We start from the raw sequence: 19,497 nt of genomic DNA, 5'->3' as shown, positions 1-19,497 counted from the left end.
TCATGGCTGATCATCCAACTCAGTATCCCGTACCTGCCTTCTCTCCATACCCTCTGATCCCCTTAGCCACAAGGGCCACATCTAACTCCCTCTTAAATATAGCCAATGAACTGGCCTCGACTACCCTCTGTGGCAGGGAGTTCCAGAGATTCACCACTCTCTGTGTGAAAAAAGTTCTTCTCATCTCGGTTTTAAAGGATTTCCCCCTTATCCTTAAGCTGTGACCCCTTGTCCTGGACTTCCCCAACATCGGGAGCAATCTTCCTGCATCTAGCCTGTCCAACCCCTTAAGAATTTTGTAAGTTTCTATAAGATCCCCTCTCAATCTCCTAAATTCTAGAGAGTATAAACCAGGTCTATCCAGTCTTTCTTCATAAGACAGTCCTGACATCCCAGGAATCAGTCTGGTGAACCTTCTCTGCACTCCCTCTATGGCAATAATGTCCTTCCTCAGATTTGGAGACCAAAACTGTACGCAATACTCCAGGTGTGGTCTCACCAAGACCCTGTACAACTGCAGTAAAGCCTCCCTGCTCCTATACTCAAATCCTTTTGCTATGAAAGCTAACATACCATTCGCTTTCTTCACTGCCTGCTGCACCTGCATGCCCACTTTCAATGACTGGTGTACCATGACACCCAGGTCTCGCTGCATCTCCCCTTTTCCTAGTCGGCCACCATTTAGATAATAGTCTGCTTTCCTGTTTTTGCCACCAAAATGGATAACCTCACATTTATCCACATTATACTGCATCTGCCAAACATTTGCCCACTCACCCAGCCTATCCAAGTCACCTTGCAGTCTCCTAGCATCCTCCTCACAGCTAACACTGCCCCCCCGGCTTATCCACAACACCCCCTATCTTGGTATCATCTGCATACTTACTAATCCAATTTACCACACCTTCATCCAGATCATTGATGTACATGACAAACAACAAAGTACCCAACACAGATCCCTGAGGCACCCCAGTAGTCACCTGCCTCCAACCCGACAAACAGCCATCCACCATTACCCTCTGTTGTATGTTCTAATGTGATCTATTTTGAGTGACTTTGTTCTCTTAATATTGGCAGCAACTTTTGAATGTACGGGAAGATTGTAAAAAGAAAGAAGCTGAATTGCAAAAGGCAGAGGAAGACAAACAAAATGCAGAGATGTTATTGGAGACATTTAAAAACAAGGTGGGAGCGTGGAAACTGCATTAACGATTTCTATTTCTGAACAATCATTTTTGTTTTGCACAGGATTCAACATTAAGCTTATAATGTTTATGTCCATTATCCTTTTCTACTTCAAACAGACCACCAAACTATAAAGTGATCCCACCACCCGTCATATCTTCTCATTCCCACCTCTTTCCACATTCCACAGAGACCACTCCCTTTGTACTCCTTAGTTCACTCATTCCTTCCCGTCCAACCTGCCCTCTCACCATGTAGTTACCCCTGCAACCACAGGAGATGTGATGCCTGCCCAAAGGAATTCTCCCTCACCTCCACCCAGGGACCCCAGCAGCCTTCATGGTGAGTCAGTAGATCACGTGCACCTCTTCCATCCTTGTCTATTGCATTCATAGCTCCCAGCGTAGCTTCCCTTACATTCGCACCAAGCATTGACTTTTGGACTGTTTCATCCAACAATTGTGCTCTGTTTGCGAGCGCCTGCTGGATCTCACTGTCGCTGACCATTTTAACTCCCCTTCCCATTCCCAAACCAACCTTTTTGTTCTTGGCCTTCTCCATTGCCAGAATGAGGCAGTACATAAACTAGAGAAACAGCACTTCATATTGTGCTTGGTTAGCTTACAAAGCAATGGTATGAACCTTGAATTTTCCAATTTCAAGTAATACCCCCACCCTCTCTCTCTTCCCTGTCACCCACCCCATGTTGGTGCACACCCATTTCTCCCACACTCAGTCACCTTGCTCCTTTCCCCTTTCATATGCTCATCTCTCATAATTGAGCCCCTGATTTTATCCCCTCTTTTCCTTTCTCCTTCCACCTATATCCCTCCTTTTGGCTTTGCTAATCACCCTTTTCTCTCCTTATCTGACACCATTTGTTTCCTTTTCATCTCTAGCCTTTGTCATTTACACCACATATCTGACAATCAAAACCCTCCTCGCCTCTATCCACCTATCACTTGCCAGGCTTTGTTCCCCCCCCCCCCCCCCCCCCCCCCCCCCCCCCAACCTCGCTTTTACAGCTTTCTATCTAAGACAGAAGAAAGATCCCAACCCAAAAAATCATATGTTTATTTCCTCCACAAATGTTACCGGAGCTGCTGAGTTCCTCCAGCACTTTGTATTTTGCTCATGATTCCAACATCTTCAGTTCCAGGTGTCTACCAAACTTCACATTGGTCATTTTTGGTCCTCAAACATATTTATATGGATAAGGTTATAAAGTGGCAACAATATTTTTTGTTTTACACTATGTTTGTATGTTAGGGTCTACTTAATGACTGGTTTATAACCCATTATTGTTCTCTTCTCTTTTTCCTCTCCACCTTTAAAGTTTTCTTTCACTCAAAAGTTAATATTCTACATTATCTATATGAAATTTTATCTGCTATCTGTCTCTCCGTTATGATAAAATGCATTCTTCAACTTTTAGTGGTCCACTTTCCTGTTTGCCCTATTTCTGTAGGATTGGCAGTTTTTGATGTTTTTCTTTCAAAACTAAAGCCTAAATTATCCATACTTTATACTTGTTTTTGAGTTAGAATGCTACTGCAATGCTTGCCATGAAGATTACCTCTATAACGCAGAAATTAAATATTTTTTATTCTTCCATTATTACATTTTTAAACATAAAATAAATAAATTTGCAGGGAAGTATGGTGTACTTTCCGCATCAAGATTTCCGATGCAAATAAAATTTCTGCATCAAGCTGGTCTACCAGAAAAAAAATATTTTGTGGAAACTTCCCTAAAGGAAACAAAATGCAAGAAGTTAAAAATGATCTGACATTCATTTGCTTGCAAAAAATTTTAAACTATGTATAAAAGCTAAGATAGCATCGATCACCACACAAACAAATTATCAGAAAGGTATAAATAAATATCCATAAGAATACTTTGTGGAAAATTATTATCTTTTTACGATATAATCAATTAATTTGTGTTATTTAAATTTACCAGGAGAGTGCAGGCGATGATATGGATGAAACCGATAATGAAGGAAATGTAAGTGAATGTCTTTTTCATTTGAAATAATCCTCAGATTTGTCAACTGTAAAGATTTGCACTAAATTTGGAACTGATTTGCTGCATGTTGATTTTCCGTAGGTACAAATTAATTTGCAAATACCAGTTGGATATATTAAGCAGAAGTATAAAGTATGGATAATACAGGTTTTATCCAAGCTGAAGGTAGTACTTTCAGCAATATGGACAATTTTGGGAACCCTAGTCAAGAAACCAGGAAGTCTTTGAGAATGGTCAAAGGATTTGATTATGAGTAAAAGCATAATGAAACAAATTTGACTACTAAACAGAACAAATGCATCATGAAATGTATCGAAAGAACCAAAAATTCACTGAGTACACTATTTAAAATTAAACTAGGATTGTGGTACAAGATATCCTGCAATAGTATGCACAGTATTTACATGGCTGGTCAATGTTTTGTTGATTGCAGAGCACTCAGCAGTGATTGTGTCTTTGAATATTAAGATGGTTAGAATCTCTCATATCAAGCACTTCTGTGATGCAAATTTCCTTGTTACTTATCAGTCCAGGGTCTGGAATAATTTGCTTCATTTTCAAATGAATTAAACATTGCACCTCTTTCAGAGCTCATGATAGAAATAAATGTTATTGATGAAGATTCTTAGATTTCCCATGTGGTTTAGGAGAGAGGAGCCATGCCGAGCTTCTACTAATTAGAATCCAACATCTCCCTCAGTTCATTACTTAATATTTTCACACGTTACTAGTTTATTTGTTTCAAAAATTGCTTAATCTTGCATCTGAATAACGTTAAATTAAGATGTACTTTAGCACCACCATTCCCACTCTTCATTACATTTCTGGTTTACCAAATTCCCAGTTTTAGCACCACTTCTAGCCACATTACATGCAATCACTATGCAATATTGTCACTTTTATAATGTAGAAAACATCTATTTAATTTGATAATTGGATCAAAGTTGAGAACGAATATGAATGGTGGATTATATCATTATTTTATAATCTGAAATATATCTAATTGGAGGTTATATCCATTTGGAAGTCCAAGAAAAGTGAATTATTAATTAAATGCACATAATGGTTGTGTGATATGTATTCTCAACATGCCTGGAAACTTGTTCTTGAAGCTATGTTTATGAACAATGTACACCCTTTTATTATATGTATGTCACCATCATCATTTTGAGATTTATACACTATTACCCCCCCTTCCCCAATGTCTGGAATCAATAATTCCTGTAAAATAAATTACCCTCATCCATTCCTTCTACATCAACCAGCTACATTCAATAAATCCCTTTTTGAATGGAAAACCAGAAAGTTAATAGAATTAGTATGCAAAATCATTTAGAAAAGGGCATTAAGAAATAGTTGAACTGCATTGGAGTTTCAATATGCATGTGTTCCAAGGGGAGTAAGGGGCAACCGTGTCTGACAAGGGACGTCAGGGACAGTATAAAAATAAAAGAGAAGTACAACGTAGCAAAGATGAGCGGGAAGCAAGAGGATTGGGTAATGTTTAAAGAGCAACAGAAGATAACTAAAAAGGCAATATGGGGAGAAAAAATGAGGTACGAAGGTAAGCTAGCCAAGAATTTAAAGGAGGATAGTAAAAGCTTCTTTAGGTATGTGAAGAGGAGAAAATTAGTTAAGACCAAAGTTGGACCCTTGAAGACTGAAAAAGGTGAATTTATTATGGGGAACAAGGAAATGGCAGATGAGTTGAACAGGTACTTTGGATCCATCTTCACAAAGGAGGACACAAACAATCTTTCTGATGTACTAGTGGGCAGAGGATCTGGGTTGACGGAGGAACTGAAGGAAATCCACATTAGGCAGGAAATGATGCTGGGTGGACTGATGGAACTGAAGGCTGATAAATCCCCAGGGCCTGATGGTCTGCATCCCAGGGTACTTAAGGAAGTGGCTCTAGAAATCGTGGACGCATTGGTGATAATTTTCCAATGTTCTATACATTCAGGATTAATTCCTGTGGATTTGAGGGTCGCTAATGTTATCCCATTTTTTAAGAAAGGTGGGAGGGAGAAAACGGAATTATAGAGCAGTTTGCCTGACATCGGTGGTGGGGTAGATGCTGGAGTCAATTATAAGGGATGAAATAGTGGCACATTTGGATAGCAGAACAGAATCCGAGTCAGCATGGATTTACGAAGGGAAAATCATGCTTCTGGAATTTTTTGAGGGTGTAACTAGGAATATGGATAAGGGAGTGCCAGTGGATGTAGTGTACCTGGACTTTCAGATAAGGTCCCACACAGGAGATTAGTGGGCAAAATTAGGGCACATGGTGTTGGGGGTAGAGTGCTGACATGGATAGAAAATTGGTTGGCAGACAGGAAACAAAGAGTAGGGACAATGGGTCCCTTTCAGAATGGCAGGTAGTGACTAGTGGGGTACCGCGAGGCTCGGTGCTGGGACCGCATCTTTTTACAATATATATCAATGCTTTAGATGAAGGGATTCAAAGTAACATTAGCAAATTTGCAGATGACACAAAGCTGGGTGGCAGTGTGAACTGTGAGGAGGATGCTGTGAGAATGCAGGGTGACTTGGACAAGTTGGGTGAGTGGGCAGATACATGGCAGATGCCGTTTAATGTGGATAAATGTGAGGTTATCCACTGGTAGCAAAAGCAGGAAGGCAGATTACTATCTAAATTGTGTCAAGTTGGGAAAAGGGGAAGTACAACCGGATCTGGGGGGTCCTTGTTCATCGGTCAATGAAAGTAAGCATGCAGGTACAGCAGGCAGTGAAGAAACCAAATGGCATGTTGGCCTTTATAAGAAGAGGAGTTGAGTATAGGAGCAAAGAGGTAATTCTGCAGTTGTATAGGACCCTAGTGAGACCACACCTGGAGTATTGTGTACAGTTTTTTTCCCCTAATTTGAGGAAGGACATTCGTGCTATTGAAGGAGTGCAGCGTAGGTTTACAAGCTTAATTCCCGGGATGGCGGGACTGTCATATGCTGAGAGAATGGAGCAGCTGGGCTTGTATACTCTGGAGTTTAGAAGGATGAGAGGTGGATCTTATTGAAACATATAAGATTGATAAGGATTTGGACACGCTGGAGGCAGGAAACATGTTCCCGATGTTGGGGGAGTCCAGAACCAGGGGCCACAGTTTAAGAATAAGGGGTAAGCCATTTAGAACGGAGACAAGGAAACACTTTTTCTCACAGAGATGTGAGTGTGGAATTCTCTGCCTCAGAGGGCGGTGGAGGCCGGTTCTCTGGATACTTTCAAGAGAGACCTAGATAGGGCTCTTAAAGATAAGGGGAGAAGGCAGGAATGGGGTACTGTTTGGGGATGATCAGCCATGATCACATTGAATGGCGGTGCTGGCTCGAAGGGCCAAATGACCTACTCCTGCACCTGTTGTCTATTAAAGACAAAGACATTAACATTTCTTCAAGAGCCTTCGCAATGAAAAATGAAAATCTGTTAGAGTTGGGGGTATTTTTCCAATTCCATTCTGGGTGTTTCTTTTAATTGTTCAAAAATGCATTATTTTCCAATATGTGTTTATTTTGTGCAATATATTATTTCATTTGTGTTTTGGTATATTGAAAGATCTCGACCTGCTGTCTTTTCCAGACGTTAGCAAACTCTATAAACTTCCAATACAGTATAAAAGTTAGAGATGAGTCAGCAAGGCTTTATAGATTGTGGTGGTTGTTGGGACTAGGCTGGTGGTTTAATACTGATCTGATAAGTGAATGCATCTATGATTTACTGCCCTTACCCTGCTTTTTTCTGAGTTTGTTTGAAAAATTAGGCTGGGGTATTTTGTATTACTGAAATCAGTATTTTTGGGGGGAGTTTCTAGGCCTCAACTAATCTTTTTAGAGGAACTGTAAAATTACTTTACTGCTTATCAATAAGACTGTATATCAATAGAATACTTGTTGATCTGATTTTCTAATTTCATAAATAAAAGTAGCATGTGTTTTATTGTCAGCAAAGTGATGTTTCTTTAAATCTATGTTTCACTACACAGAATATCACAAGGTGTACAATATTGGGCTCCATTCAAGAGCAGGATGGTGAGTTGGACAAGGTCATCCCGGGGCCTGTCCGATCAGAGAGGGAAGCATTACTTGTGGGTAAGAGATATTACAAACCTATTTGTGTTCATGAAACAGTACAGAAAATCATTTAAACATAATGAATTTAATATTTACTTGATTACCATTGTTTACTTGTGCCTCGACTAAAATACACAAGAGAATATTGCTGTAATTGTTTAAAAACGTACTACAATTGGACAGGTTACATGTAAGTTTAGCAGGAGCAGTAATGTCTTACTGCAATTGTATAAAGCATTGGAGAGATTGCACCTTGGGTATTGTGTGCAATTTGGTGTCATTACCTGAGGAAGGATGTTCTTGCTATGAATGGATTCCAGTGACGATTCACGACTGATTTCTGGGATAGCATGCAGGCATATGAGGAGAGATTGGACCAATTCAGCTTATATTCATTGGAGTTTACAAAACTAAGAGGAGATCTTGTTGAAACCTACAAAATTCTAACATAACCAGACAGATTAGATGCAGGAAGGATGTTCCAGGTGACTGGATGTCCAGAAACAGGATAAGGGGCAAGCTATTAATGACAGAGATAAGGTGAATCTGTGGAATTCTTTAGACAGAAAGCAGATGAGGCCAATCGTAGACGGGATTTGCATCACATTTCCTGCCAACCATGAATGGAAGCAAATTCCATCTCCAATACCCCCTTTGTCTCGATAAATTCATGAAAACGCTTTTGTGATATTAATCTTCGATTACTCCAATTCCTACTTTAATGTTTAAGTGCTGAAAGCTTGCATCACTTGTAGTGCTCAGTATTGCTCTGAGCCTCAATAATTCACATTGTTTCTGCCCCTCTTTACAACAAGATTTATCATCTTGATACTGAAGAACTATTATATTTACAATATTTTCAATCAACATTTTTTTGTACTAATCATATAACTCTTGAACCCCATTTTTAGCACGAAGCTCATCCATCTTGCTTGGTGCTTTACACAGCAGATTTTTCCATACATTCCCTCCTCAATTACAAAAACTCATGTACTTAATTTAGGTTAGTGGTGCACTACATTGTTGTGGGTGTGTGGTACTGTTAAATATTGTTCGACTGATATATTAATAGTTCAGAATATACTGTATATATTAAAGATTCATACACATAGGATGGGACATTTTCTAGCAAACATCTTTCCTTGTCCAATATCACAAAAAAACACATGAAATGAGCATTTATCTATTTGTTGTTTGTGAGATTTATGTAAAACAAGGTTCTTGTATGTAACTGGGTAACAAGTGTACTTTGAAGAAATTCATTTGAAGTAATCTTCCTCAGGATGAAGCTGTCAATAAATGTAGGACATTCTTTATATTGTAGAGGGAAATTATGTGACTTTTAGTTCTATACTCAAATCTCTGATTTTATACTCAAATAATGTACTTTTGTTTCTTTTGTAATTTAACTATTTTTAAAACTTGAATTGTTGTTTCCTCCCACTCACAGTTTCAGTGAAAGCAAGTTCAAATTTCTTAATTATTTATCCATAATCAAAATCTTGAGTCCCAAGGCATTTCCCAAAAAATATTTTTAATACATTCAGTGTTTTGTGAAGGCGCACTGCAAGTATCACCTCAATTGTCAAACATATTACTTTTAAGTTGTCATTTCTTATATTTATTTATTTCCTACTTATTTCATGGCAATGTGATTGGCAGTAACATTGCAAAAATATTTTAACCCTATTTCAATATAATCCCAATACCATTTATTCTTCAGCTTCCCTGTAGTTGGTGTGTCCCCTTCTCTGAAAGCCTTTACTGAATTTGTAGAGCTTTTACAAAAATCTAGTTCCTTTTCATTACTTTCAAGTTCTAGTTCACAAATTACTTTGTCTGCTGAATTAAGTAGGATAACTTGCCATGATTCAAACTTGGATATAACTTGGATTCAATCTCCATCTGGAGATTATAACTAAAGACACAAAGTTATAACTGATGGGCTAATTACCCTTATAAAATGAAGAACAAGGTTTTCTTTTCAAGCAGCAGTGTATTATATTGGTTGTGACTTGTCTTTCTCGGGATATTTCTGTAGCCAGGATATTCACCATTTTAACATTTCACCCTAAAATAGCATACTTTTTTTAAATTGCAGGTATTATTTCTACATTTCTCCATGTCCACCCTTTTGGAGCAAGTATAGACTACATGTGTTCTTATCTACAGCGACTAGATGCTAAGGTAAACAAGAATTGTTACTTTGATTTAACATTACTTAAATGAAGTTGTTGTACCATAGCTCAAAACACCAGCTGTTCATAGCAACTCAGCAGACTTGTAACTGAATGTTGAATTGATTCAGAGCACATTACATAACTTTCATTAGATTAGGTCATTGCTTCCAAATCCTATAGAGCAAGTAACTGTTCTGTCATGAACATTCTTCTTTGGACAACCCCATTGAATTTTAAAACTCAGGTCCACTTTACAAGGAATAAATAAAAATGCTGAATCCACACTGTAGAGCAACAAATATCTTTATGAAATGAATCGGTGATATAACAGAAGAATAATATTATAGCATCACAAATAATGCATTCACTGAAAATGCCTGGATTGTAGAACATGTCCTTAAGTGTTTAACTCATACAAACTGGCAGAATAGGAACGTTATTTTCATTAGTTTATAATTTTAGTTCCAATTACGCTGTGCTATACAATTGTTATTCACTATTATCACAACTATTATCACCGAGAGTTAGATAGAGCTCTAGGGGCTAGTGGAGTCAAGTGATATGGGGAGAAGGCAGGCACGGGTTATTGATAGGGGACGATCAGCCATGATCACAATGAATGGCGGTGCTGGCTCGAAGGGCCGAATGGTCTCCTCCTGCACCTATTTTCTATGTTTCTAACAATTATTTAAAATAATTTACATGGAATCAAAATCAAACACTACGAGGTGAATCCACGGTTCCTGTGGTCTGCAATCTAGAATTATTTAAATTCAGACTGTTCATGGGTTCAACAATACTTGAATAACAACTAGCTTGGGCTGATAAATGACGAATACTGCATAGATACATAGAAAATAGGTGCAGGAGTAGGCCATTCGGCCCTTTGAGCCAACGCTGCCATTCAATGTGATCATGGCTGATCATCCAAAATCAGTACCCCGTTCCGGCTTTTCCCCCGTATCCTTTGTTTCCCTTAGCCCTAACAGCTAAATCTAACTATCTCTTGAAAACATCCAGTGAATTGGCCTCCACTGCCTTCTGTGGCAAAGAATTCCACAGATTCGCAACTCTCTGGGTGAAAAAGTTTTTCCTCATTTCAGTCCTAAATGGCCTACCCCTTATTCTTAAACTGTGACCCCTGGTTCTGGACTCCTCCAACATCGGGACCATTTTTCCTGCATCTCGCCTGTCCAATCCTCTTAAGAATTTTAGGTAGACAAAAATGCTGGAGAAACTCAGCGGGTGAGGCAGCATCTATGGAGCGAAGGAAATAGGCAACGTTTCAGGCCAAAACCCTTCTTCAGACGTCTGAAGAAGGGTTTCGGCCCAAAACGTTGCCTATTTCCTTCGCTCAATAGATGCTCTCACCTGCTGAGTTTCTCCAGCATTTTTATCTACCTTCGATTTTCCAGCATCTGCATTTCCATCTTAAACTCTAAGAATTTTATATGATTCTATAAGATAACCTCTCATCCTTCTAAATTCCAGCGAATACAAGCCCAGTCGGCCCATTCTTTCATCATATGTCCGTCCCACCATTCCAGGAATTAACCTGGTGAACCTACTCTGCACTCCCTCAATTGTAATAGTGTCCTTCCTCAAATTAGGAGACCAAAATTGCACACAATACTCCAGGTGCGGTCTCACCAGGGCCCTGTAGAACTGCAGTAGAACCTCCTTGCTCCAAAACTCAAATCCTCTCGCAATGAAGGCCAACATATCATTGGCTTTCTTCACTGCCTGCTGTACCTGCATGCATACTTTCTTGGCATAATTGGTTGGCATATCTATGCTATGCATATTCTATGCTTGGCATAATTGCTAAATTTTGAAAATTTCCATCAAGTGTGTCCACCCACCTTGTGCAATATTCAATTGCGTAACCATCACCAGATTCCCAGCCAGAAACATGCGGAGATTCGCCAGTTATCGGAAATGTGCTGGCTACGAAAAGAGCCAAGCAGACGGTAGTTGTTCTGAGACTGTCCCTCACCACCTAAAAGCCCTGTCCCATGGTACGAGTTCATTCCAAGAGCTCTCCCGAGTTTAAAAAAAAATCAAACTAGTGGTAAGCACGGAGAATGAACGTAGCGGGTACGTCGGAGCTCGGGGACGTCTCTTAGCGGCTCGTACCGCTAATGGCAGGTACTCGGGAAGACTCGCTAACGGCAGGTAAGCATGGGAAGACTCGTGAAGATTTTTCAACATGTTGAAAAATGTCCATGAGAGCCCCGAGTACCGACGAGTGGCCATTACCGTAAATCTCCGAGTTCGAATCAGGACAAACTCGGGAGAGCTCTTGGAATGAACTCGTACCGTGGAACAGGGCTATAACACTCCAAATCATTCCCACCATCTATCAGACTCTTCAGATCCCTACTCAAAACAAGGTCGCACATGATCCCAAAGTAAAGCAAGATCCCATGCAGAACATTCACTTTCTTCATTGGCAGGCATATAACATCCACAAGATGCATTGCTGCAACCCATCAAACTGTTTAGCATCATGCAATTCAGCATCTACTCCTGGAAGGTCACGGGAGGTTGTGTACTGGGGGGAGGGAATTGCCAACTTCTGCAAATTCTCCTTTGTGTCGCATACCATCCTATCATGGAATAATGATGATTTTCCTTAATTGCTGTCAGGTGGAAATCCTGGAATTCCCTGCTGACACTCCCCAATTATACTATAAGTGCTTCTTCACTATGACTGCAATAGATCAAGAGGATGGCTCACCATCACCTTGTCATTGGAAGATGTTGCCTGGTGGCAGCCTAACCAAATTCATTGGAAATGTAGGCTCCTTTCTTTTCTTGACAGAATTATTGATTCTTGCTGCTGACCAGACAGTAGTTATTCTGCAACCAGTATCTAACACCACTAAGCATTTCCATGATGTACGAACCACAAATTAGATTTATGAGTGAATGCTCCCTGAAGAAACTGTAGATATTTGACTAGAGAAATTACGTTGATACTGCTCAGAACTTCTATTGGTGATGAAACAAGATTGACTCTGTTTTTGGCTTTTGCTTTACTTGATCTAGAATGGTGAATACTGAGTCCATGGGTATATATGCAGGCAGTGATATCCTGCAAGAGTTGATGTTTTTTAGATTATTAGATTAGATAGCCTTTATTGTCATTCAGACCGAAGTCTGAACGAAATTGAAGCAGTCATACATACAATACAATACAATAAAAAACAACAATAAACACATATTAACATCCACCACAGTGAGTCCACCCAACATCTCCTCACTGTGATGGAGGCAAAAGTCTTTGGTCTCCAGTCTCTTCCCTCCTCTTCTCCCTCTGCGCTGAGGCGATACCCCCCGGGCGATGTTACAACTGTCCCGCGGCTCAAACACCGCGGCCCGGGGTGGTCGAAGCTGCCGCCCACCAGTCCTGCTGACGCAGCCGCTGGCCCGCGGCCGAACCCCGGACTCAGGCCACCGCCGCCGGAGCACCGTTCCAGCCCCGAGCCGGATCGCCCTCACGTGAGTGCCGTTACCGTCTCAGCCTCGCGCCAGGCCGCCCCGACATGGGCACCGCTTCTCCCTCGGGCTGGGCCGCCCCGACTGGGCACCGCTTCTCCCTCGGGCTGGGCCGCCCCGGCATGGGCGCCGCTCCTCCCTCGGGCTGGGCCGCCCCGACTGGGCGCCGCTCCTCCCTCGGGCTGGGAACGCCGTACCTCCCCGAGCTCGGCCACTCCGACGGGAGCACCGTTCCTTCCTCGGGCCGGCCGTCCTCATGGGAGCGTCACAGTCCCTCACGGAACCCCTGTTCCAGCCCCGAGCAGGGCCGTCCTCACGGGAGCTAGCCCAATGCGAGTCCTGGCGGGCTCTGCCTCCTGAGCCTCGAGGTCGCCAGCTCCGCCATTAGGCCTCAGCGCAGACGGAGGCAGAGAAGGGGAATACGACAAAAAAGTCGCATTCCCCCGCAGGGAGAGACTTGCAAGCCCCGTTTCAACCCCCCCCCCCAAAAACAGAAACTAAAAACCAAAACTAGACTAACCAAAACGAAAATAAACAACACAAAAAACACAAAACAAACAGGACTGCCGGAGAGAGAGCCGCTGCAGCCAGAGCCGCGCCGCCACTAGGAACAATGTTACTACTAACTTTAACTATTTCTGTTAATCGATCCATTTTACTAATGTATGATTGTGGCTGTGCTTATAATGTATGATCGGCTGTGCTGATTAGAAAAATGTCTTGAAATGTAACCGAATACTTCTGTTCAAAATTCATGCCAAAGCTTCTTACGTTTGCCCAGGTGATGTCATTGATTGCAAAATTATTATTCATGTAAATGGGAACTCCTGGATCCAGAATGACTCTAATCCATCAGCCACAAATGGTCTGGACTGTCATTGACTTGAGTAGTGTACCTGAGAAACCCTAGGGGATTTTTCAATAGATAGGACTTTCCGTCTTTCATTGTCAGAATAGTAGTTGATCACAAGGAGAACATATTCATGATTATTGCAAGTTCCCTAGCAGCACCCTTGACTCCTTCATTCTTCGGAAGTACACCTCCAGAAATCTGCACAACTTGGGAGATGAGAGCTACCTACCACTTAAAAGGGTTATGACGCCTGAAAGCACTTGAGCACTCTAAGCAGAGCATCACCATAATTTTTCATCAGCTGTTTGGGGTACATTGCATTATGTACCGAACACATGGGGAGACTTTGTGGAGAAAGGAGGCAAACCCTGTAGTAGTTCATCTTGGTGTAAGTGGATGGTGTCACAAGAGGAAGTGATGGATGGATCTAATGGGGAAACAGATCCTTTGGATAAAATACCAGTACAAGATGAGGATTAGTTTGGCTGTGCTATAAGGGATTGTCCCCTCACAAAATGTCATCTTCTCTGTGCTCTGTGTCCACATGACAACACAATTCAGCATAAAATATCTAAACATCTTCCTCACGCGGATAGTGGGTGCAGCTGGACTATTTAAACCATTTTGTGAAAATCATGTCTGAGTACATATGCATGCCACTATTCCAACAAATGGAACATAGTGGTGTGTTTGCCTCTGTGCCTGCCATTAGAGAATGTGCTCTTTAGGGTAAAAGCACTGCAGTAATTCAAGTGCAGCAAACAGTCAGCAGCCGAATGAAATTCATAGTTTGTCCTTCACACACCCACCGGTCGTTAAATAAGTAAGCATTTGGCACCAAAAAAGACAATAGCATTGTTGCATGCTAAAGGAAATCAATATTGCAGTCTTCCCATGGGAACCTAAGTTATCATAGCCCACAGCACAACCATGTTTTAACGTTCCAAAAATAAAGGAATCCAATTTCCAAACAGTAGTCCTTCAATATGCATTACTGCATTATGATCTTTTCAAGAGATCTTGACATCAATCATTATTCACTGTTAATGGGTTTCAGTGAACGCTGCTGTTTCTTGGCTGAATATTGGGATTATTTGTCATGTAGGTTAATGGGGCATCATGGAATGAGTGTATCACTCTAACCTGAAACACACAAGTGAAATGTGAATGGAGGGTGTAGAGCTTTACACGGGACATTGGATGTCTCCATAAAGAAAGGACCAGAGTTGATTTGGCATAGATGGGTATGAGGAAAACCATGAAGGGATAGACTGAAGCCCAACAAGGTGTGGGAGTTGTTTAGTACAAGGCACCTTAAGAGTCTCAAATGTATGTCGGCTCTTTGCATCAGCCTACTTAAAATCAAATCATAGAATATCTCTGTCCCCTTGTAATAAAAACATGAAGGCCAGTCAGATGGTGATTGAGGGTGGCAAGCCCGGGCAGTTGGCTGGGATTGGGATTATTGTGTTGCTGGGTGGCTCTGATTATTTACTCACTTTTTGAGCAATGTTGTATGTATTCCTTGTGCAGATCTCTCCAGGGGAAATAGAAGGTCTGATGATGCGACTACATCACGTGTTCCAGCAGGAAATAAGTGGAGTCGGTGCAAGTTTGGAAAAGCGATGGAAGTTTAGCGGTTTTGATGGAATTAAGACACTACAGAATTAAACATAATATCCTCAAGACCACAGGACTACTATACATCCTCCACTGCTGTTTCTGCCTAAAGTCGATAGCAGATTTTTTTTTTGTAAGAGGGTTGATTTCTGTGATACTTTAAATATGAGAAATCCTCAGGCGAGAGCAATATGAGCTGCACCTGGAAAACAGGCTTTTTAAACAAGAATTACATAACACAATGTTCGCCAGATAATGGAAGATTTTCCAAGTGAAAATATACCAACTGTTACCAAAATATACTAACTTTTTGTTATGGAACATGAAAAAGAAAAGCAATCATAAAAAATATCTGCATTCTTTTCCCAGGCTTGTGCCCCCTCCATCTTCGCTAATCCATTTCAAGGTTAGAGTACATATATTTTTCTAAAGAAAAGGGTGTTTTCTTTCAAATTCTTAGCATAATTCTTAGTTGCTTTTATTGATTCAATTGCTCCATCTTCTTGAAATACTGGTAGGAATGCAAAAGCATGAACAAATATTGTATCCATCCATCAGACCATGATTACAAACAAAAAGTTGTTGTTACAAAGCTACTGATTTTATTTATTTTGTGCCATGACTCAATTCCAGTCTGTGAAAGGTCTGCATATCCTTTCCCATTTTCCATCTTTATCACATACATTGGCAGTTCCCAATTCCACTTCAGTGGAAATTCTTTGTGTGAAGTTGAAATAGTCTATTTAAATGTGGGATGGCATCAACATTATGCTTAATTTTGGTTTTGTATCACATCTACAAAACTACATTTTCACATCAAGATCACTGAATACTGATTGGAAGCATGAACTTGACTGATGTTTATGCTTTTTAGTCTGGAAACTGGGATAAAAAACAACTATGCTGGCCTGCCTAAGATCAGCTAATTCAATGTAGGTCACAAACCTGGAACACTTGATCAGTGTCGCTCAATGCAATAGAGTAATGTTTAAACTTCTATAAATACACCTCTGTGTGCATGTGGCAAATTTGGATAAATTTGCTCAAGCAACATACAGCAGACCTAGCCACTGTTTCCATCCAGAGAGAGCTCGGTTTCAGATGAACTTATGTTTTCTAACATGATAGAGTGCAAGAACATTTTATTATTTGATCCTCTGTGACAATAAGAGGACACAGGTTTGCATTTCATAGGATGTGGATGCAGTCCATCATATGCAAAGGTATGTCTGAAAGATTAGTGAAGATTATTTCAATTGTTGACATTGATCTATATGAGGAAAGACATTTGCAATGGACTGAACTGAATGGAATAAAAACGACTCTGCTCCTTGCATAGAGGGATGCAAACAAGATGAATGTTTGCTGACTGCGCATTACAGATTATATCAAATATAACATGTAAAAGCATGGTCTATTCTCCATGCTTGTGTTAAATGGTGCAGAATGTGCTGGGACATGTTTGAAGAAGGTGAAATATGAATATTGTTGATATATTCAGGACTGAAGTACTGTATCTTCCAACAAACAATACAGAGTGAAAAGAATTGTTTACATTACAAATCTGTGACAAATAACATCCCTGTTATAATTTCTTTGTACATCCGGAATTGACCTAGCAGTACATTTTGGACAGTGTCTCTAGTTTGTACAGGCTAAATTACACTCTTGATAAAAGTTGTATTTTTTAGAGATATTAATTTTTACAGATTTTTAATACTTGAGTGTTTATTTGGTCTCTGTGTTCCTACAGGTGAAGAACCTAGGCGACAAAGTCTGTTAATTATATTGGAAAATTATAATGAGAATCCATCTTGCTGTTTCTTTATATATGTGATGATACATGTATGCCATCTCTGTGAATATGATGGATAGTGGCACCCTGCTGCTGTTAAAATATGATTTCAAACAAATCTGATGGGCTTATTGATGTTTGTTACTCTTAAAAATGCTTGTTTTTAATTTGGTACAATCTGGCACTGCATAGAACTAATTATTAATCGGAGTTAGTTTGCATTACATGTTATCTTCCAGATAATTGTGAGTTGTCAACATTATTTCATATGCAATAGTTCAGAATTTATGAGCGGTGGCATTTATCTCAAATTAATATCAGGAACTCAAGATTCCCAGTAAGAGTTCCTCTTTATTCTGTGGGCACAAATGATTTGTAAACAGCCTTCATCCTTTGCAAACTTCCTGAATGAAGTGATTATTTAATATTTACTTGTGTTCTACTCAGTTGTGCAAAATGAAAATGTTTTTTTGTCAAGTGAAGAGACAAATGTTCCTTTATTACAAAGGCAAAGGTTTGATGCTGAACAATAGACAAAAAAAATTCCAGACTAAATCCTGCTGTTAAATTTGTTCATTTATGCTCTTGTCGTGGGCAAATGAGATTGTCTCTCTTTCCAAGCCCTGAACCATCAAAGGCAAAGTCAGCCCACTACTGACTGCTGCAAAGTTATGTCTGCTGGAAAATGCCAGGGATTACACTGAATTGGATGAGGACAACAATGTAGAAAAGGCTGTTTATTCCAAGTGTTGTTAATACTTCACAATAGCCCTTTCTCACTCCTAATTCCCACTCTGCAACAATTCTCTCTATTTCCTGCTCCCTCAAGTGTACATTATGATTTTCTTTAAAGGTCAGCCATTTTTTAATGCATGTACTTTCTTGCCCTTGCCATCAGGTGCTTTCTACTGTTTGCTCTCTTTCATTTTTCTTATCAATATTTATTTTCAACCAACATCTTACATTGGTCATACACTGCTTTATCTTGGGGGTAACACAGCTCCAATTAATTGGTAGATCTTAATGGTACACCAATAATTATACTTCAAAAGTACTTCATTGCTGGAAAGTGTTTTGGGATGTATTGAGGCCACAATTGTGCCATTTGATCTTGCTTGGTTGGAACCAACCCAGCTGACTTCTGAATCATTCTGAAAATGGATTGAAACAGCACATATATGATGTGAACCTGGTGACATGTCTTTAGAAGAATGCCTGTTGATGAAACACCAGAAGAACCAGTAGAAACAGGTGTTGGCAGGACTAAGCAAGAAGCAAGAAAATTGAAAAGAATGCTATAATACAAATGAACTAAGTTACAGTTTTCCTATTTGTGACAGTTTTATTAAATTAGTTTCTGAGGAGATTTGCATTTATCTAAATTTACAGAAGAGTGCTGAATTGTTATTTAAGCAATTTCCTAAATGACAAATTTACAGATCCTTTGCAATTACGCAACCAAAATTATTATTAAATGTTAGAGAGATAATTTGTTTATGAACAACTCTCTAATATGAAAAGAATAAAATTATTGTTAATGCCCATGGAGATGAGCATCCTGATAAAGTGGGATACTTGTTTATTTTACTTTCCAGGTGGTTTTACAATGAAATTTATAGCGGGGAGAATTATTTTTTCCCCTGAATGCTCCATACTTTTGCAATTTGTTCTTACAAGTTGTATTTTAATTGTTTTGTGATTTATTGGAAGAGTTTTGAAAAGTTTTATAAAAAATAAATAAATGGCTAAGCTTTGCTTTCCATTTGATTAAAAAAGTTCCATTAAATGTTTACAGTATGTTTAATCATGAAAGATGCAGCAGAGGTAATTCAAACTACATTTCGACAGTTCAAATGAAAAAATCCAAAGGATAATTTGATCTTACCCTTTTGAAGCCCATCATGTTGGCTCGAACATTTTTGAACATGCAAACATCATATAAGAATAATGCTGAATGGTACCTCAGAAAAAGGATTACTATCACAGTATTGAATTGAATGTTTACATGCTCAAGCAACCACATAGCAATGTTCTATCAACTGAATCAAGATGACATAGAATCCAACTAAATACAAGTGAGATATACTCGCAGGAATGGTTTCTTCGTATAAACAACAGACGCTACACAATTGTCAGAACCACAGAGGTGACTTGATAGTAGAAGCTTCAATTGATATTGACCTTAAAGGCTTTTGAGACAACATGAACTGCAACAAAATAATTTGCACTATGTCAATTTAATTA

The 19,497-nt window shown here is 39.7% G+C and overlaps 1 protein-coding gene across 6 annotated transcripts in view; it reads left to right on the top strand.

Annotated features, from left to right (window-relative positions):
- The window catches only part of enox2 (ecto-NOX disulfide-thiol exchanger 2), a 187,982-nt gene extending 168,954 nt beyond the window's left edge, over window positions 1–19,028 (top strand). For 5 of the 6 annotated variants that reach the window (XM_033030501.1, XM_033030502.1, XM_033030505.1 and 2 more), the window contains 5 exons: window positions 1,078–1,185; window positions 3,148–3,192; window positions 7,217–7,322; window positions 9,406–9,491; window positions 15,372–19,028. In XM_033030501.1, the coding sequence (XP_032886392.1) occupies window positions 1,078–1,185; window positions 3,148–3,192; window positions 7,217–7,322; window positions 9,406–9,491; window positions 15,372–15,509 (483 nt within the window). In that variant the 3' untranslated portion in view covers window positions 15,510–19,028. The remainder of the gene's footprint in view (window positions 1–1,077; window positions 1,186–3,147; window positions 3,193–7,216; window positions 7,323–9,405; window positions 9,492–15,371) is intronic. The other variant, XM_033030500.1, reaches the window with a different exon arrangement.
- The last annotated feature ends 469 nt before the right edge of the window (window positions 19,029–19,497 follow it).

This window comes from Amblyraja radiata, chromosome 12, assembly GCF_010909765.2.
Source record: "Amblyraja radiata isolate CabotCenter1 chromosome 12, sAmbRad1.1.pri, whole genome shotgun sequence".
NCBI classification, from domain to species: domain Eukaryota; kingdom Metazoa; phylum Chordata; class Chondrichthyes; order Rajiformes; family Rajidae; genus Amblyraja; species Amblyraja radiata.
This window is presented reverse-complemented; position numbering and strand designations above follow the sequence as displayed.